The 18707-nt window shown below is 36.2% G+C and overlaps 1 protein-coding gene across 1 annotated transcript in view; it reads left to right on the top strand.

The window, feature by feature from the left end:
- Window positions 1–18707, top strand: part of slc27a6 (solute carrier family 27 member 6) — an 84145-nt gene that overhangs the window by 52172 nt on the left and 13266 nt on the right. Inside the window, exons 5-7 of the mRNA XM_061876883.1 lie at window positions 3798–3992; window positions 11846–11936; window positions 16644–16842. Of these exons, the coding sequence (XP_061732867.1) occupies window positions 3798–3992; window positions 11846–11936; window positions 16644–16842 (485 nt within the window). The remainder of the gene's footprint in view (window positions 1–3797; window positions 3993–11845; window positions 11937–16643; window positions 16843–18707) is intronic.

Genomic DNA, 18707 nt, shown 5'->3' on the forward strand with positions numbered 1-18707 from the left:
ATTTTTTTTAGTTTCAATGCTATGATTTTAATAGTCCGGTCCACGTGTGCACAGATTTTCCTCCATGCAGCCCCTGTGCTCAATTAAGTTTGACATCCCTGGTGTATAGCATGACATTACACATAGGCTCATGAAGCGTACACCTCTTTAGTGGCTCTACTTTAGTCATCAGCTTTTAAATTCATATTGAGATATTTTTATGTATGTGTAAACAAATAATAAATGCAAAAACAAAAGATGTATTTATTTAGAAATACCTATTAATAATGTAAGTGTGCTGCCGATTAGGATACTTCAAAAATAAAATTGATTATCAAACTTTGTTTTTACCAGCACTTGGCTTCCCCTTGCTTTAAAATGGACCAAAGTATAAAATAATTATTTATGTGAACAAAGGATAATCGAAATGGCAGCAATAAAAACAAACAACAAAACGACACCAAAGATATCTACCGGCTAACTTCTTCAAGATTGAGAGTAGGGCTGGGCGACATATCGATATACTCGATATCTTGTGGGTTTGTATCTGTGTGATATAGAAAATGACTGTATCGTGATATTCGAGTATGTGATCTCACACAGTTGCTTTTAGCTGCGGACATTATACTGCATGCATTTCACACTTTATTGTCTCTCCTTCTCACAGAGACTTAAACAAGCGCACCTTCTTACATACGTCACATACTGTCGCGCGTGCAACATCACACGCCCTCCCCGAGCAGAGAGGTAGCGACATAACATTAGCTGTGATGCTAACGGTGCGTTGCGAGTGGTAGTACGAGAGAGAAGGTGCGAATCTGGTAACAAATGGAGGAATAATTCATTCCCAAGAAAAACAGCACAGGGTGCATCATCTGGCGGTAGTTTGGCTTCAAGCAGGAATATGTTGAACAATTATGCGGCAAAAGCGTTGCTACAAAAAGTAGCACCACTGCTAATGTAGCATCATTTGAAAAGTCACCCGCTAGAGAATAAAATGTGCTTGAAACTCTGCATGTCAACATCTATGTTCGGGGCCACACCCACAAAATGCAGAAGCAACAATTTCCCGATCAACACTGTATGAAAAAAAAATCAACGGAAGGAGATACGTCTGCAGGAACCTACCACATAACAAAAGACATACACTATTTGGTTTCCTATTACGCAGTTCATTTTTATTTGATAGTTTTTGAAATATCTTGTGTTACATCATGCACAAAAGTTCCCTTTATTTGTTTTTAACTATTGTAGCGTTCTGTACAAAAAGTGCACTATAATTTAGTGTTGTTTTGATATGTCATCTTAGTGACATCATGCACAAAAGTGCACTAATAGCTTGTTTTAAAATGTCTCTGACAATCTTGCACTTTCTGTTTTGGGAATGACATGAATGTTTGTGCCACAACTTAATAACTGTTTAATAAATATACTTTTGCTAAATTGACGTAGTTGGGATTTCCTTCTCTGCATGAAAGTTTAAAATGAGCACGTATTAATGCAGTATGAATAAGAATGTTTTAATGTAGACAGATAGAATCATCATACTGCTGTGATTATATGCATCAAGTGTTCATTCAAGGCTAAGGCAAAATATCGAGAAATATATTGATTATCACATGGCCCAAAAAATTTGAGATTAATAAAAGGCCATATCACCCAGCCTTAATTGAGAGTATTTTGTGATGATGATGATGATGATGATGTGACTAGAAAGATGCACACACGTACTGGATACTATATAACAGGGGTCACCAACATTTTTGAAACCAAGAGCTACTTCTGGGGTACTGATTAATGCGAAGGGCTACACTTAAATAAATTGCCAGAAATAGCCAATTTGCCCAATTTACCTTTAATAAATACATATGTATATATATATATATATATATATATATATATATATATGGGTATTTCTGTCTGTCATTCCGTCGTACATTTTTTTTCCTTTTACAGAAGGTTATTTGTAGAGAATAAATTATGAAAAAAACACTTTATTGAATGGTTTAAAACAGGAGAAAAAAGGAAAAAAATGTATAAATTAATTAAATTTTAAAACATAGTTTATCTTCAATTTCGACTCTTTAAAATTCAAAATTCTACCGAAAAAAATTCATAGAAAAACTAGCTAATTTGAATCTTTTTGAAAAAAATACCAAAAGAATTTATGGAACATCATTAGTAATTTTTCCTGTTTTTCCATGTTTTAAATAGGTTAAAATCCAATCTGTACTTTGTTATATTATATAACAAATTGGACCAAGCTATATTTCTAACAAAGACAAATCATTATTTCTTCTAGATTTTCCAAAACAACATTTTTTAAAGAAATTCGAAATAAGATTTAAATTTGATTCTACAGATTTTTTAGATTTGCCAGAATATATATTTTTTAATTTTAATCATAATAAGTTTGAAGAAATATTTTACAAGTATTCTTCGTCGAAAAAACAGAAGCTAAAATGAAGAATTAAATTAAAATGTCTTTATTATTCTTTACAATAATAAAAAAATACTTGAACATTGATTTAAATTGGCAGGAAAGAAGAGGAAGGAATTTAAAATGTAAAAAGGTATTTGTGTTTAAAAATCCTAAAATCATTTTTAAGGTTGTATTTTTTGTCTGAAAATGTCTTTCTGAAAGTTATAAGAAGCAAAGTAAAAAAATAAATGTAATTTTTTTAAACAAGTGAAGACCAAGTCTTTAAAATATTTTCTTGGATTTTCAAATTCTATTTGAGTTTTGTCTCTCTTTGAATTTAAAATGTCGAGCAAAGCGAGACCAGCTTGCTAGTAAATAAATACAATTTTAAAAATAGAGGCAGCTCACTGGTAAGTGCTGCTATTTGAGCTATTTTTAGAACAGGCCAGTGGGCTACTCATCTAGTCCTTACTGGCTACCTGGTGCCCGCGGGCAAGGCGTTGGTGACCCCTGCTATATAAAGTTTAGCTGGTGGACTTTGGATAGTTACATTTTTTTTTTTTTTTTTTTTTACACGACAGCTAAAATGATGTACAAAGCAAACTATAACCTGCTACCCAAGAATGAATATACAACAATTCTCAACAAAAGAGGAGAAATTTAACATTACAAGAAAATCTACTTTAATACATTTGTATGCTCGTAAAACACTTAAAACCTTTAGCATATCTGTATGTGGAATTAAATTATGCAGCGGATTAACCAAAGAAATTAAACAGCACCTATTATGATTCAGTTTAAGATACTGTTTAAATTACAAGTGTTCACAAAGTATACAAAAAAAGCACCATTTGTTTCTCTTTTTTTATTTAGAGAAAGATTATGTATTTAATATTTGTTTGCTTACTATGGTAAATTATTTATGTTTTTTTTTTGTTCACTGTTCTGTTACAGAGAACAAGGTGTGGTATGAAAAGGTGTAGGATTAAATAAGCTTCTTCCTACTCCTTTGAATAACATTGTATCGTTTGCATGTTCCAAATAAACTGAATTTGAACTGAACTGAACTGCTACGTCACCGTGTTACCTATCCAGCTAATATGCTAACCAACTTGCTTCAAATCTGCTCGCTTATTTTTTGCTTAGTTTTCTGTGCAGAAAAAACACGAGCGACAACTATTTTCGAGAAAATAAATGTGTCTACAACAAATAACATTTGCGATTTTTGTCGACAATGGTTACACCCCTAGTACAGTAGGAATTTATATCAAAAAATTATTTATTTTTTTAAATGCATTTATGGGTGGGGATAAAAATGCTGAATGCAAACTGTATTGAAAACCTGTGACATAACTGAATAACAAGTTTTTACTCTTACTCGTTTTGTCACCATAAGACAGAGCTGGACAAAGTACACAGAGTGCGGATGGGAGTCGGGAATGGATTGCGTCAGGATGTCTGGAAAGAGTTCCACAGACGTTTCGGGAAAATTCAAATGTGTGAGGTGTACGGCTCCACCGAGGGGAACCTGTGTTTCATGAACCACGTTGGAAAAATCGGCACAGTGGGACGTTCAAACTTCTTCTACAGGGTGAGTGGATTCCTACATCTATTGCAAATGTGATAGAATAGATGATGGTCTAGTTTCCACTGAGTATTGCAAAGAGGAACTCTTTACATTTTGGTACGGATCCAGGGAATTTTGAATTCACATTGTACTATACAGTGGTACCTCGGGATATAAATGCCCCAACTTACGAGTTTTTCAGGATACGAGCTATCTCTGAGGCTTATTGTTATGCTTTAGGTGCGAGCAAAATTTCGGGTTCCAAGCCTCCCCACCACTAGTTTGTGTAGACCAGGGGTCGGCATCCCAAAATGTTGAAAGAGCCTTATTATATATTATTATATGTAATATACGTTATATTATATTATATTACATATGTGTGTGTGTGTATGCTTGTATGTGTATAGATATGTGTGTATATATATATGTGTATATGTATATTTATATATGTATAAACATATGTATATATGCATATGTATATATGTGTATATGTATATGTATGTATATACATATGTGTATATGTATGTGCATATGTATATGTGTATGTATATATATATATACTGTATATATATATATATGTATTTGTATATACATATATATGTATATGTATGTATGTGTATATTTATATCAATATAAATATATATACATACACATATTTATACATATATGTATATATATGTGTATATGTATATTTATACATGTATGTATACATATATATATTATTATATATAATATTATATAATTATACATATATATATATAATATTGCATTATATTATATTATATTATATTATATTATATTTAATATTATTGTTAAAGTTAAAGTACCAATGATTGTCACGCACACTCTTAGTCTGGCAAAATTATTCTCTGGATTTGACCCATCACCCTTGATCATCCCCTGGGAGGTGAGGGGAGCAGTGGGCACCAGCGGTGCCGCGCCCGGGAGTCATTTTCGGTAATTCAACCCCCAATTCCAACCCTTGTTGGTGAGTGCCAAGCAGGGAGGTAATGAGTCCCATTTTTATAGTCTTTGGTATGACTCCGGTTATTATTATTATTATTATAGCCTTATTAGATCCCCCCAAAAAAATCTGTCTGCAGCCGCAAAAAAATAAAAGCCTTTAAGTCTTACAATGACGGCGACAGATGATATAAGTGTCTATGTTAGCTATAATAGCCCACTATCAAAATGACTGTGTAGCAGGCTGACGCAAATCTTTGTTGACAGAAATTTATATTTTTTCTAGAAATTTTTACACCATTGGAAAATATGACTAAAACAGGCTGCTCAGAGGGTCAGGTAACTCTTGGAAATTACTGGCTTAACAGGGTATCTGCGGGGTCTTAAAAAGTCAGAAAAAGTCTTAAATACATTCATTTGAATTTAAGGCCTTAAAATGTCTAAAATTCTCTTAAAGTCTTGAATACGATTTTGGTCTTATAGGTTTTAAAAATCTAGTGACTTTACATTTATCTAAATAATACATAAACTTCAGTCTCGCCTTGAAATATACATTTTTGAGGATGCTATAACGTAACTACACAGCGTAACTAACTGTGCTGCCCGGTCAGAAGTTATAATTTGGCATTTTTTTTATTCGGACTTCCAAAAAAGTCTTGGTTCACAACAAAATTAAAAAAAACTAAGAAGATTTTGTGATGTAAAAAAAAATATTGATGTAATCATAGTATCGACGAGATACGCTATTGTACGTGGTATCATTGCAGTGGATGTTAGGTGTAGATCCACCAATGGCATTTGTTTATATTGTAGCGTCCTGGAAGAGTTGGTGCAGCAGGAAATTCTGGGTTTTCTGTAGTGTTTATGTTGTGTTGCCGTGCAAATATTCTCCTAAAATATGTTTGTTTTTGTTTAGTGTTTTCACTATATGGCACATGTTAATGACAGTGTTGGCGTTGTTCATACGGCCACCCTTAGTGTGACATGTGTGGCTGTCGACTAAATTTGCCCTTCATTCACTCACGTGCACTGTGATCAAAGTCAAGATAATTGTGTCATTAGTTCATTAATGGGGACAATGTAATCTTGGTTGAACTTTGTTAATAATACACTAGATGATTTGAGACTTTTTTATTATGTAAACAAGAAACTCGATTTTCCAAAAATTTATTTAAAGATTGAAAGTTGCCGTCAATCCCACGTGGACGCTCGCGCCCCGAAGCATCCACGGGATTGGTGCCCATGGTCTGCACCGTACTGAAGCAGATAACGCCAGCCAAGGTTGTTAAACTATCTAAACGGCAGACATTTACCCATGAAAATATGGAGAAGCTGCTGATAGTGTGTTTGACAAAGAAGGAGCTGAAAAGAGGTACCATAGAAGTCCACTCCCTAAGTACATTACTATTACATTATTTCATACAACGACTGTTGTGTGTTTGTACTAAATTTTGTTGTATTGTTTTTCATACGATATTTCTCATCTAAAAGCACAGATTAAATTAATTTAAATTTGCAACACTTTTGCGCAGTACATGTTTTTCAAAGTACGAACCAATTCAACTTGAGGTAGCAAGTTGAGGTATCAGTCTTTCAACTATTCGTAAAGAACTCTCTGCAGGACACAATTCCGAAGACATTTTCTTTCAAAAGGGATTACATCATTCATTCATGCACGTAACACTTTTTTTTTAAAACATTCATACATTATGTCTGAGCATGCGCAAGTAAATCAGGCAGTGAAATGTATCACAAATGTTGCACAGAGAATAGACAGACTCATTGTTCATGCTGGATGGAAGTTCTCATCATTTATAGAAACATTTTCTACAGATTATGTTATGATAAGGTTTTTATTATTTTGAATCATTTTAAGTTTCTATGAAGCCAATACGATTTAAAAACAAGGTGTCTGACCAGTTGCTTTAAGGTGGTTGCTATTTCTGCATGTATTTTGTGTAATTACAAAACCCAAAACTAGTGAAGTTGGCATGTTGTGTGAATGGTAAGTACAAAGAGAATACAATGATTTGCAAATCCTTATATTCAATTGGATGGACTGCAAAGACAAGATACTTAACGTTTGAACTGGTAAACTGTTATTTTTTGCAAATATTAGCTCATTTACTATTAGATGCCTGCAACATGTTTCAAAAAAGCTGGCACAAGTGGCAAAAAGACTGAGACAGTTGAGGAATGCTCTTCAAACACTTATTTGGAACATCCCATCCGTCCATTTTCTACCGCTTGTCCCTTTTGGGGTCGCTGGAGCCTATCTCAGCTGGATTGGGGCGATAAGGCAGGGTACACCCTGGACAAGTCGCCACCTCATCACAGGGCGAACACGGACAGACAACATTCACACACTAGGGCCAATTTAGGGTTGCCAATCAACCTATCCCCAGGTGCATGTTTTTGGAGTTGTTAGGAAGCTGGAGTACCCGGAGGGAACCCACGCAGTCACGGGGAGGACATGCAAACTCCACACAGAAAGATCCCGAGCCTGGGATTGAACCCAGGACTACTCAGGACTTTCGTATAGTGAGGCAGATGCACTAACCCCTCTCCCACCGTCCTGCCTGAATGACATCATAAGGAAGCACATTTATTCATTTGAACAGGCCATCATGACATATTTAGTACATACTCTCTGTTGATAAAGCAAGAAATTGAGTGTTTTGACATGTGGAGGTCATGGACAACAGAGCTATAGGTATTACCACCACTAAAGCTGAGCCAGGGAGGTTACAAGGATGTATTTAGCTTTAAATCCCCTGACCGCAGCTATTCTTAGACCGTCTTTTCTGGGCCATAAGTTACTGTTAAACACAATGTTTTCTGTTCAGTAGTAAGGGAGGCGTGTCCTCTAATCAAATATAAGTTGAATATGTGTGGACATTAGTTGGAACAGTTGGAACCCCTTTCAGATTTTTGAAGAAAGGTGGTCAGAACTCATTTTAAATTTTAATTTAATGAATAAAAGGCACAGCATAATTACATTGAAACGTAAGTGTAGATCGGGGTGTCAAACTCATTTTAGCTTTAGTGGGCGGGACTGGTAAAATCATGGCATGATAACTTAAAAATAAATATAGCTTCAACTTCAGACAGTTTTCTTTGTTTAGAAATAGACCAAGCACTTTCTAAAAATATAAAAATCATATATATATATATATTTTTTTTTTACACTTTACATGTTGCAATTAATAGTATTCTATCCTTATTTGTCGTGAGTTATACTTTCTGAATAAATAATGTGATAATGTTCGTCAGTCAAATAGGTGGAATTGTGTCTGGCAGAGTTTTTGAATTGTCCCATTGGGGTAATAGTAAGTGAGCACATAGTGTCCAAGAACTGCACATAGATAGCTCTGCCCCCTCTGAGGTCATGCACACGCTTGCAGCAGAGGACACACAGAAATTGCTATTGCAACATGAAGTGGACACATTTGGAACAGCAGTTTTTTTTTATTAAAACAATTTCGCTCATTTTATACTGAGCAAACTCATTTTGCGTTCGGATGAAGCCTTTACCTAAGTTTGACACTCCTGGTTTATAAACATCTTACAACAGAAAGTAACCAGCTATTATTAAAAGTAAATAAGCAAGTAGATCAATTATAGTTTTGATGAAATAATACAACTGGAAAAGACGCAATATGTTACCCCATATGTCAGCAGCTCAATTGGAAGCTTGTGTTACTCGTTTTAAAATGCTTCAATTACTATTTACATACTAAATCAGGGGTCACCAACGCAGTGCCCGCGGGCACCAGGTAGCTTGTGAGGACCAGATGAGTCGCCCGCTGGCCTGTTCTAAAAATAGCTCAGATAGCAGCACTTACCAGAAAGCTGCCTCTATTTTTTAAATTGTATTTTTTTACAAGCAAGCTGGTCTCGCTTTGCTCGACATTTTTAATTCCAAGAGAGACAAAACTTAAATAGAATATGAAAATCCAAGAAAATATTTTAAAGTCTTGGTCTTTACTTGTTTAAATAAATTCATTTATTTTTTTACTTTGCTTCTTATAACTTTCAGAAAGACAATTTTAGAGAAAAAATACAACCTTAAAAGTGATTTTAGGATTTTTAAATACATATACCTTTTTACCTTTTAAATTCCTTCCTCTTCTTTTCTGAAAATTTAAATCAATGTTCAAATACATTTATTTTTTTATTGTAAACATTAATAAATACATTTTAATTCTTCATTTTAGCTTCTGTTTTTTTGACAAAAAATATTTGTGAAATATTTCTTCGAAGGTATTATGATTAAAATTCAAAATAAATATTCTGGCAAATCTAGAAAATCTTTAGAATCAAATTTAAATCATATTTCAAAGTCTTTTGAATTTCTTTTAAAATTCTTGTTCTGGAAAATCTAGAAGAAATAATGATTTGTCTTTGTTAGAAATATATCTTGGTCCAATTTGTTATATATTCTAACAAAATGCAGATTGGATTTTACCCTATTTAAAACATGTAATCCAAATTCTAAAATTAATCTTAATCAGAAAAAATTACTAATGATGTTCCATAAATTTTTGTTTTAATTTTTTCAAAAAGATTCAAATTAGCTTGTTTTTCTCTTCTTTTTTTTTGGTTGAATTTTGAATTTTAAAGAGTCGAAATTATGTTTCAAAGTTAAATTTTCATTTTTTCCCTGTTTTCTCTTCGTTTAAACCGTTCAATTAGGTGTTTTTTTCATCATTTATTCTCTACAATAAACCTTCCGTAAATGGAAAAAAAAATGTACGACGAAATGACGGACAGAAATACCCATTTTTTTATATTTATATATATTTATTTATTAAAGGTAAATTGGGCAAATTGGCTATTTCTGGCAATTTATTTAAGTGTGTATCAAACTGGTAGCCCTTCGCATTAATCAGTACCCAAGAAGTAGCTCTTGGTTTCAAAAAGGTTGGTGACCCTTGTACTAAATTATATCTATCTAGGTGGCGACTTGTCCAGGGTGTACACCGAATGCAGCTGAGATAGACTTCAGCACCACCCGTGACCCTGAAAGGGAGAAGGGGTAGAAATGGATGGATGGATATTATCTATCTATCTATCTATCTATCTATCTATCTATCTATTTATATACAGTATATGTATACATATATGTACACATATACATACATGCATATATATATATATATATACATTAGGGGTGTAACGGTACACAAAAATTTCGGTTCGGTACGTACCTCGGTTTTGAGGTCATGGTTCGGTTCATTTTCGTTACAGTAAGAAAACAACAAAATATACGTTTTTGGGTTATTTATTTACCAAATTTGCAAAATCCATCCATCCATCCATCCATCCATTTTCTACCGCTTATTCCCTTTCGGGGTCGCGGGGGGCGCTGGCGCCTATCTCAGCTACAATCGGGCGGAAGGCGGGGTACACCCTGGACAAGTCGCCACCTCATCACAGGGCCAACACAGATAGACAGACAACATTCACACTCACATCCACACACTAGGGCCAATTTAGTTCATTTTCGTTACAGTAAGAAAACAACAAAATATACGTTTTTGGGTTATTTATTTACCAAATTTGCAAAATCTTCCACCAAAAATATTTTTCTTTGTGGAATATTTGATGTGAAGTAATGGGAACCTTGGATAGGTCAATAATTCATAATAACATTGATTTTGATTCAACATTATGTTTTGAGCAATGAGAGTTTGAAAGACAAAAAAACAGCTTTGTTTTATTAGTCAACATTGCAACTTTTTCTAAATTACATTTAGCCTTTAAGCTTTTTTATTGCACTTTTGTTATGTTTTTGTTTATTTTAATAGTATTTTAGAATATGCCGTGGGCCTTTAAAACATTAGCTGTGGGCACCCCTGCTATAGATAATGAAAAATAAAATCTGATAAATCTCTGGGTAAAAAGCAGAGCCTGGCAACGCATGCGCGTTTATCATAACTCTCTCGCTCTCTCTGTCTCTGCCCCTCCCTCACAAATGCTGCTGCGTGCACAATTTGTTTTGTTTTCAACCCCTTCTTAACCCTGAACGTACATTGATAATACATGCAACCCTAACTTAAAATGCCGGACATTTGAGGCATTAAAGAAACTCCACCCGGACAGCCCCGCAAAGACGACATATCCGCTGAAAAGAGGATTGAAACTTTTATTAGTAGATTGCACAGTACAGTACATATTCCGTACAATTGACCAATAAATGGTAACACCCGAATACGTTTTTCAACTTGTTTAAGTCGGGGTCCACGTAAATCAATTCATGGTATTATTATTAATATGGGTCCATTTGAAAATTTGACCAAATCTGCCGGGTCAAAAGTATACATACAGCAATGTTAATATTCATACAGCAATGTTAATATTTGCTTACATGTCCCTTGGTAAGTTTCACTGCAATAAGGCACTTTTGGTAGCCAGCCACAAGCTTCTGGCAAGCTTGTGCTTGAATTGTTGACCACTCCTATTGACAAAATTGGTGCAGTTCAGCTCAATGTGTTGGTTTTCTGACATAGACCTGTTTCTTCAGCATTGTCCACACGTTTAAGTCAGGACTTTGGGAAGGCCATTCTAAAACCTTAATTTTAGCCTGATTTAGCAATTCCTTTACCACTTTTGCGTGTGTTTGGGGTCATTGTCCGGTTGGAACACCCAACTGCGCCCAAGACCCAACCTCTGGGCTGATGATTTTAAGGTTGTCCTGAATAATTTGGAGGTAATCCTCCTTTTTCAATATATATACACATATATACACATGTCGCAGGAGGTTATAGAATACCGCAATGTAGATTTTAGGCCATATTGTCCATCCCTAGTTGTCATGAGTCTGAAAGAGGTTGATGTGTTCTATCATACCAAGAATGACATATTTACATTATGTCGCTGCCCTAATAAAATTCCATTTTTTTTTTGCACAGCTCCTGTTCAAGTATGATCTGGTTAAGTATGACATGAAGAAAGACCAGCCAATGAAAGATCAGTTTGGTTTCTGTCAGCGCGTGAAGAAGGGTAAGAGTGCCCCATAAATTCATATGCCATTGTAAAGATGAGTGAGGAGACTCCTATCGGTCTGCTCGCTAGCAAATTTCTCTTTTAAATAAAACCAGACAAAAGGGTTGCTAAAACTAGTGCCAAGTTTTTAGGAAATAAATGAAATGTATTCAAATATATGTATTTGTTAAATGTCCCAAAATTATGTTTGAAAAAATGTTTACCACAGCTGTGTCCCAGTGTTGGTCGTTTTTGTTATAGTTTACAAAGTCAAGAAGTACATCTCTGGATACAGGAAGGGTTTTAGGGCAAAATCCAAATGATTTAAATAGGCACCAATTGTAGTTTTTGTTTAGGTACTGTGCACTAAGCACTTTATTTAGTTGAAAAAATGTATGTAGCAATCAATGCCACACATTTATTAATACATCATGAGAGTTACAACACTACTTGCAAATTTCAAATTTACCGTATTTTCCGGACCATAGGATCAGCAGGTACCAGAAGGTAAAAAAAGTTGATTTTGCATAATATTGCGAAACAATATGCCAGATAATGTCTTACCTTATACACACACACCATGATAATACTTGTATGTTGAAGCACAGTACAATACATCAAGCAGTGTGGCTTCATAGCTTACCAAAGTCATACTAAAATATTTTGATAGATTTTTCAGCGCCGTGTGTAATGTTCTATATTTTCAGTGGAACATATAAAATGTTGGTGTTGTTTACTTAAGTCATATTGCAGTCTACACCTTTCTCTTGTGTGTGACTGCCAGCATATTGCAGTCTACACATATCTCTTATGTTTGACTGCCATCTACTGGTCACATTTCACCATGTACCAAATAAATTAGCTTCGAGGTTGGGAGGCAAAACCAAAATCATTTCATACATTAGGCGCACCGGGTTATAAGGCGCTCTGTCGAGTTTTGAGAAATAAAAAATTATTTTAAATGCGCCTTATAGTCCAGAAAATACGGTTGTAGGATAAGCTTTACGAAAATATGTTGTTGTGTACCAAATAAAATAGCTTTGAGGTCGGTAAACAAAACCAAAAGTATTCCGTACATTAGGCGCACCGGGTTGTTAGGTACACTGTCAAGTTTTGAAAAGATAAAAAAAGGATTTAAATGCACCTTATAGTCCGGAAAATACGGTAGTAGGATAAACTATATGAAAATGTGTTGTTGTATACCAAATAAAATAGCTTTGAGGTCAGTAAGCAAAACCAAAATGATTCCGTACATTAGGCGCACCGGGTTATAAGGCACACTGTCGAGTTTTGAGAAATAAAAAGTATTTTAAATTCGCCTTACAGTCCGGAAAATACAGTAGTACAATAAGCTATATGAAAATGTTTTGTTGTGTACTAAATAAAGTAGCTTTGAGGTCGGTAAGCAAAACCAAAATTATTCCCTACGTTAGGCGTACCGGGTTATAAGGTACACTGTCGAGTTTTCAGAAGAAAAAAAGGATTTTAAATGCGCCTTCTGGTCCAGAAAATACAGTAGTAAAATAATCTATACGAACATGTGTTGTTGTGTAGCAAATAAAATAGCTTTGAGGTCAGTAAGCAAAACCAACATTATTCCGTACATTAGGCGCACCGTGTTATTAGGTAGACTGTCGAGTTTTGAGAAATAAAAAATAATTTTAAATGCGCCTTATAGTCCGGAAAATACGGTTGTAGGATAAGCACCTTATAGTCCGGAAAATACAGTAGTAGGTTAAGCTATCTGAAAATGGTCACATTACACCATGTACCAAATAAAATAGCTTTGAGGTTAGTAAACAAAACCAAAATTATTCCGTACTTTAGGAGCACCGGGTTATAAGGTACAGTGTCGAGTTTTGAGAAAAAAAAAAGATTTTAAATGCGCCTCATAGTCCGGCAAATACGGTTGTGGGATAAGCTTTATGAAAATGTGTTGTTGTGTACCAAATAAAATAGCTTTGAGGTCTGTAAGCAACACCCAAATTATTCCGTACATGAGGCACACCGGGTTATTAGGTACACTGTCGAGTTTTGAGAAGAAAAAAAAGGATTTTAAATGCGTACAGTCAAGGAAATATGGTATTAGGATAAGCTTTATGAAAATGTGTTATTGTGTTTACACTGGTTCTAAAAAAAATTCAGTTCCATAATCTATTGTCAATGTATCGGATTGGATTTGAGGCCAATAGATCAGGATTTGTGGCCGAAAGTGTTTATCGGGACATCCTTTTACCATATGTCTTCAACATATGTTGCTGAATTTCAGCCCCTTCTCTCTCTCTGGCCTCAGCTAATCCCATTGAATGTTCATGTGAGCGTGGCTCTTATCTACCACTGTTCCCTCTTTGACCATGTATTGTTATATACCTTCAAATAAACACCAATACAAATAATTGTATAAATAAATATAATATCACTAAAGTTGTTAAAAAAGGGAAAAAAAATCATCATTTGACATCAATAGTTAGAATTTATGTTTAACCGTGGAATACTGAACATTCTTATTTGTTTGCGTTCAAATGGTGTGTGTTCATGGGCGTTAGCGAGTGTAAGTCTGTAACTGATTAACGTGAATTGTTAGGTTTTAACCCAGATGTATTTGTCATAATAACTGCCTTGACAGTTATGTTAACAAATTGTTAAATTCCCACTCTGGGAGGCCTCAAAACATCACAACTTTTTGGGCATCCTTGTGGATAACTGACGCAAATTCAAGTATTTTAGGCCTCAACGAGGGCTGGGCAATATGCCCTTTTATTAATATCTCGATATTTTTAAGCCGTATCACAATACACGATGTATATCTCGATATTTTGCCTTAACCTTGAATGAACACTTGAGGCATATAATCACAGCAGTATGATGATTCTATGTGTCTACATTAAAACATTCTTGTTTATACAGCAGTAATATATGCTACTTTTAAACTTTCATGCAGAGAGGGAAACCACAATTAAGTCAATTTACCAAAACTGTATTTATTAAACAGTTATTAAGCAGTGGCACAAACATTCATTTCAAAATAGAAAGTGCAAGATTGCCAAAGACATTTTAAAACAAGCTATTATTGCACTTTTGTGCATGATGTCACTAAGATGACACATCAAAACAACACTAAATTAAAGTGCACTTTTTGTACAAAACGCAACTACAATAGCTAAAAACAAATAAAGTGCACTTTTGTGCATGATGTCACACAAGATATTTCAATAATTGTCAAATAAAAATGAGCTGCATAATAGGAAATCAAATAGTGTATGTCTTCTGCTATGTGGTGGGTTACTACAGACGTTATTTAATTATGTTGTTGACAATTTTTTTCATACGATCTGGTAATGTTAGCTTCGGCATTTTGTGGGTATGGCACCAAACGGAGATGTTGACATGCAGTTTCAAGCACTCTTCATTCTCTAGCGGGGGACTTTTCAAATGATGCTACAAATTAGCAGTAGGTGCTACTTTTCGTGACAACGCTTCTGCCGCATACTTGTTTGACATATTCCCGTTTGAAGCCAAACCACCGCCAGACGATGGATCCCGTGGTGTTTTTCTTAGGAATTAATTATTCCTTCATTTTTTACCAGATTGGCACTTTATTTTTCTCGTATTACCACTCGCACCACTCCGCTAGCATCACAGCTAATGTTACCCATGCTGTTACCTCTCACGCGAGGGCGTATGATGTGGCAGTATGTGACATATAAGAAGGTGCGCTTGTCTGTGAGAAGGAGAGACAGGAAAGCTTGAGAATAGCCTGCAGTGTAATGCCCACAGCAAAAATCAACTGCGTGAGAACGTATACTCGAATATCACGATATAGTCATTTTCTATATCGCACAGAGACAAACCCGCAATATATAGAGTATATTGATACATCGCCCAGCCCTAGCCTCAACTGTAACGGTACAGTGAGGAAGGAGACGGAACTGAGACAAGGACGTCGTTGAGTTTGCTGCATGTTTATTAACACGAAAAGAGTGACGTGTGTAATTAACCCAAATGCGTGGTGTGACTATGGGAAGCGATTACTTGGTGAGTGTTACCGGGAAGTGTTGATGATGCTTGCTGTGAAAGATGCGAAAGTCCAGGCTCGGAGGTCCGTGGGCAGGCAAGAGGTCAAGGGGTCCAGGGAGGCAGGAAGAAGTCCAGAGGGAATCCAGGGAGACGAGACACACAGCTCAAAACCAGGGAACGGAGATGACGACACAGGACAAGACACAATGAACATAGGAGGGGAAACACATAGGCAAGGAAAGCTAGAGACATGTAGGGAACGCAGGACGTGCTGGCTTAAGAAAGCCGTGGAGTCTTCATCAGCATCAGGTGTGATGATTACAGAGTGCGTGGAGCTGCACGGCAGGAGGCGGTAGGCCCGTGGGCGTGTCCTGAGGCGCGCACAGCAGTGTGTGGCGGCAGGTGTTTGAACCGTCAGATCGACAATCACAAAAAAAGCCTGGAAGGAGTGTTTTAGTCATAAATCACAAACATGTTTTGAATTTTGCCGTTCAGCTATTTGTTGCAGAACAGCACGTTTTGCAAAAAGTACTGCAATATTAATTAAAAGTTGAGCTCAAATTTTTTAAAGTGTGACCTTAAAGGTGCCAGTGCATTGTGGCTGCATCTTGAAATGTCCCTAAAAGTTGAATATCCCTAACTTTTTTTATGAGTTGTGTAAATATCATTGCTGACAACCATATTATTCATTTTCTTTGGATTTCTCAGGTGAGACGGGGCTATTACTCTCAAAAGTAAGCGCCCTCAGCCCTTTCTTTGGCTACGCCGGAAGCAAGCAGCTGACGGAGAACAAGCTGATAAGAAACGTGTTTGTGAAGGGAGACGTCTACATGAACACGGGGGACCTGATGGCTGAGGACCACGAGGGCTTCATCGCTTTCAAAGACCGAGTGGGAGACACCTTTAGGTACAGTGGCATACAATACAAATAATGGAAAATATTGATTCATTATTTCTCATCACCCATTTATTTCTTAGCTAATGTATTTAGTTAACGCTGTCTGTAGCCACCATTCAAGTGAAACCGCAAAAGCGGACTCGGAAAGTGTTAAATCGGTAAACACGAGGGCTGAGATGTCAGTAATCGTACTAAAAACGGCCATAGGAGAGGCCTGCTGCTCGCTGATTGGTTGAAAGTAGAGATGTCCGATAATGGCTTTTTTGCCGATATCCGATATTCCGATATTGTCCAACTCTTAATTACCGATTCCGATATTAACCGATACCGATATATACAGTCGTGGAATTAACACATTCTTATGCCTAATTTTGTTGTGATGCCCTGCTGGATGCAGTAAACAATGTAACAAGGTTTTCCAAAATAAATCAACTCAAGTTATGGATCACAAAGTGCATTATTTTTTTTAACATGCCTCAAAACAGCAGCTTGGAATTTGTTACACGCTCTCCCTGAAAGGTTGAGACGGAGGAGAAGCGGGGGGTGTATATTTTAGCGTCCCGGAAGAGTTAGTGCTGCAAGGGGTTCTGGGTATTTGTTCTGTTGTGTTACGGTGCGGATGTTCTCTCGAAATGAGTTTGTCATTCTTGTTTGGTGTGGGTTCACAGTGTGGCGGATATTTGTAACAATGTTAAAGTTTCTTTTACGGCCACCCTCAGTGTGACCTGTATGGCTGTTGACCAATTATGTGTGCATTCACTTGTGTGTGTGAAAAGCCATACATATTATGTGACTGGTGCCTGCACGCAAAGGCAGCGCCTTTAAGGTTTATTGGCGCTCTGTACTTCTACCTACGTCCGTGTACACAGCGGCATTTTAAAAAGTCATGAATTTTACTTCTTGAACCCGATAATTTTGAAACCGATACCGATAATTTCGGATATTACATTTTAAAGCATTTACCAGCCGGTAATATCGGCAGTCCGATATTATCGGACATCTGGAGTTGAAAGTTTTAGAACGAACAAGGGAGAGTAGTGCTCATTGGCATAGGCCCGTGATTCTCAAACTGTGGCACGCCAAAGAATCATTTACCGTATTTCCTTGAATTGCCGCAGGGCATATAGTATGCGCCTGCCTTGAAATACTCCCGGGTCAAATTGGCTTCCCAAAAATAATTAGCGCATGCTTAGTATTACCGCCTGGTCACTCTCGTGACGTCACGAGTGACACTTCCCCTTTCATCATTTTCAAAATGGAGGAGGCTGATTTCAATACCGGTAATTTGAAATCGCATAAAGGGAAGAAGATTAAGAGCTATTCAGTAGGTTTTAAGGTCCAAGCTTACATCACACTCAAATTTTTACTGCATACCTTTGGTAAGTGCCGGAGTGAGAAGAGGTTTTAAAATAATTAGCGCATGCTTACTTTTACCGCATGCCTTTGGTAAGCGCCGGAGTGAGAAGAGGTTTTAAATTAATTAGCACTACGGCGGCAATTCAAGAAAATACGGTAAGTATTCAATCACAGTGTTACTGCTCAAACTGGGCGTAACGTTACAGTGATCAAAAATATTAACATACTTGTTAAATAAAACCTCTGCCTTGTTTTTAATGAATACTTAGGCCTACTATGCTACTGTAAATTAATGGTAGTCATACTGGTGGTATATGGAAAGCCACATTTTTCTGAGGTGGTTAAAGTCCCTACGATAGTCACACACACACACACGAGGTGTGGTGAAATTACCCTCTGCATTTGACCCATCCCCATGTTCGCCCCCTGGGAGGTGAGGGGAGCAGTGAGCAGCAGCGATGGCCACGCTCGGGAATTATTTGGTGATTCAACCCCCAATTCCAACCATTGATGCTGAG

This window comes from Nerophis ophidion, linkage group LG17 (assembly GCF_033978795.1).
Source record: "Nerophis ophidion isolate RoL-2023_Sa linkage group LG17, RoL_Noph_v1.0, whole genome shotgun sequence".
Classification (NCBI taxonomy): domain Eukaryota; kingdom Metazoa; phylum Chordata; class Actinopteri; order Syngnathiformes; family Syngnathidae; genus Nerophis; species Nerophis ophidion.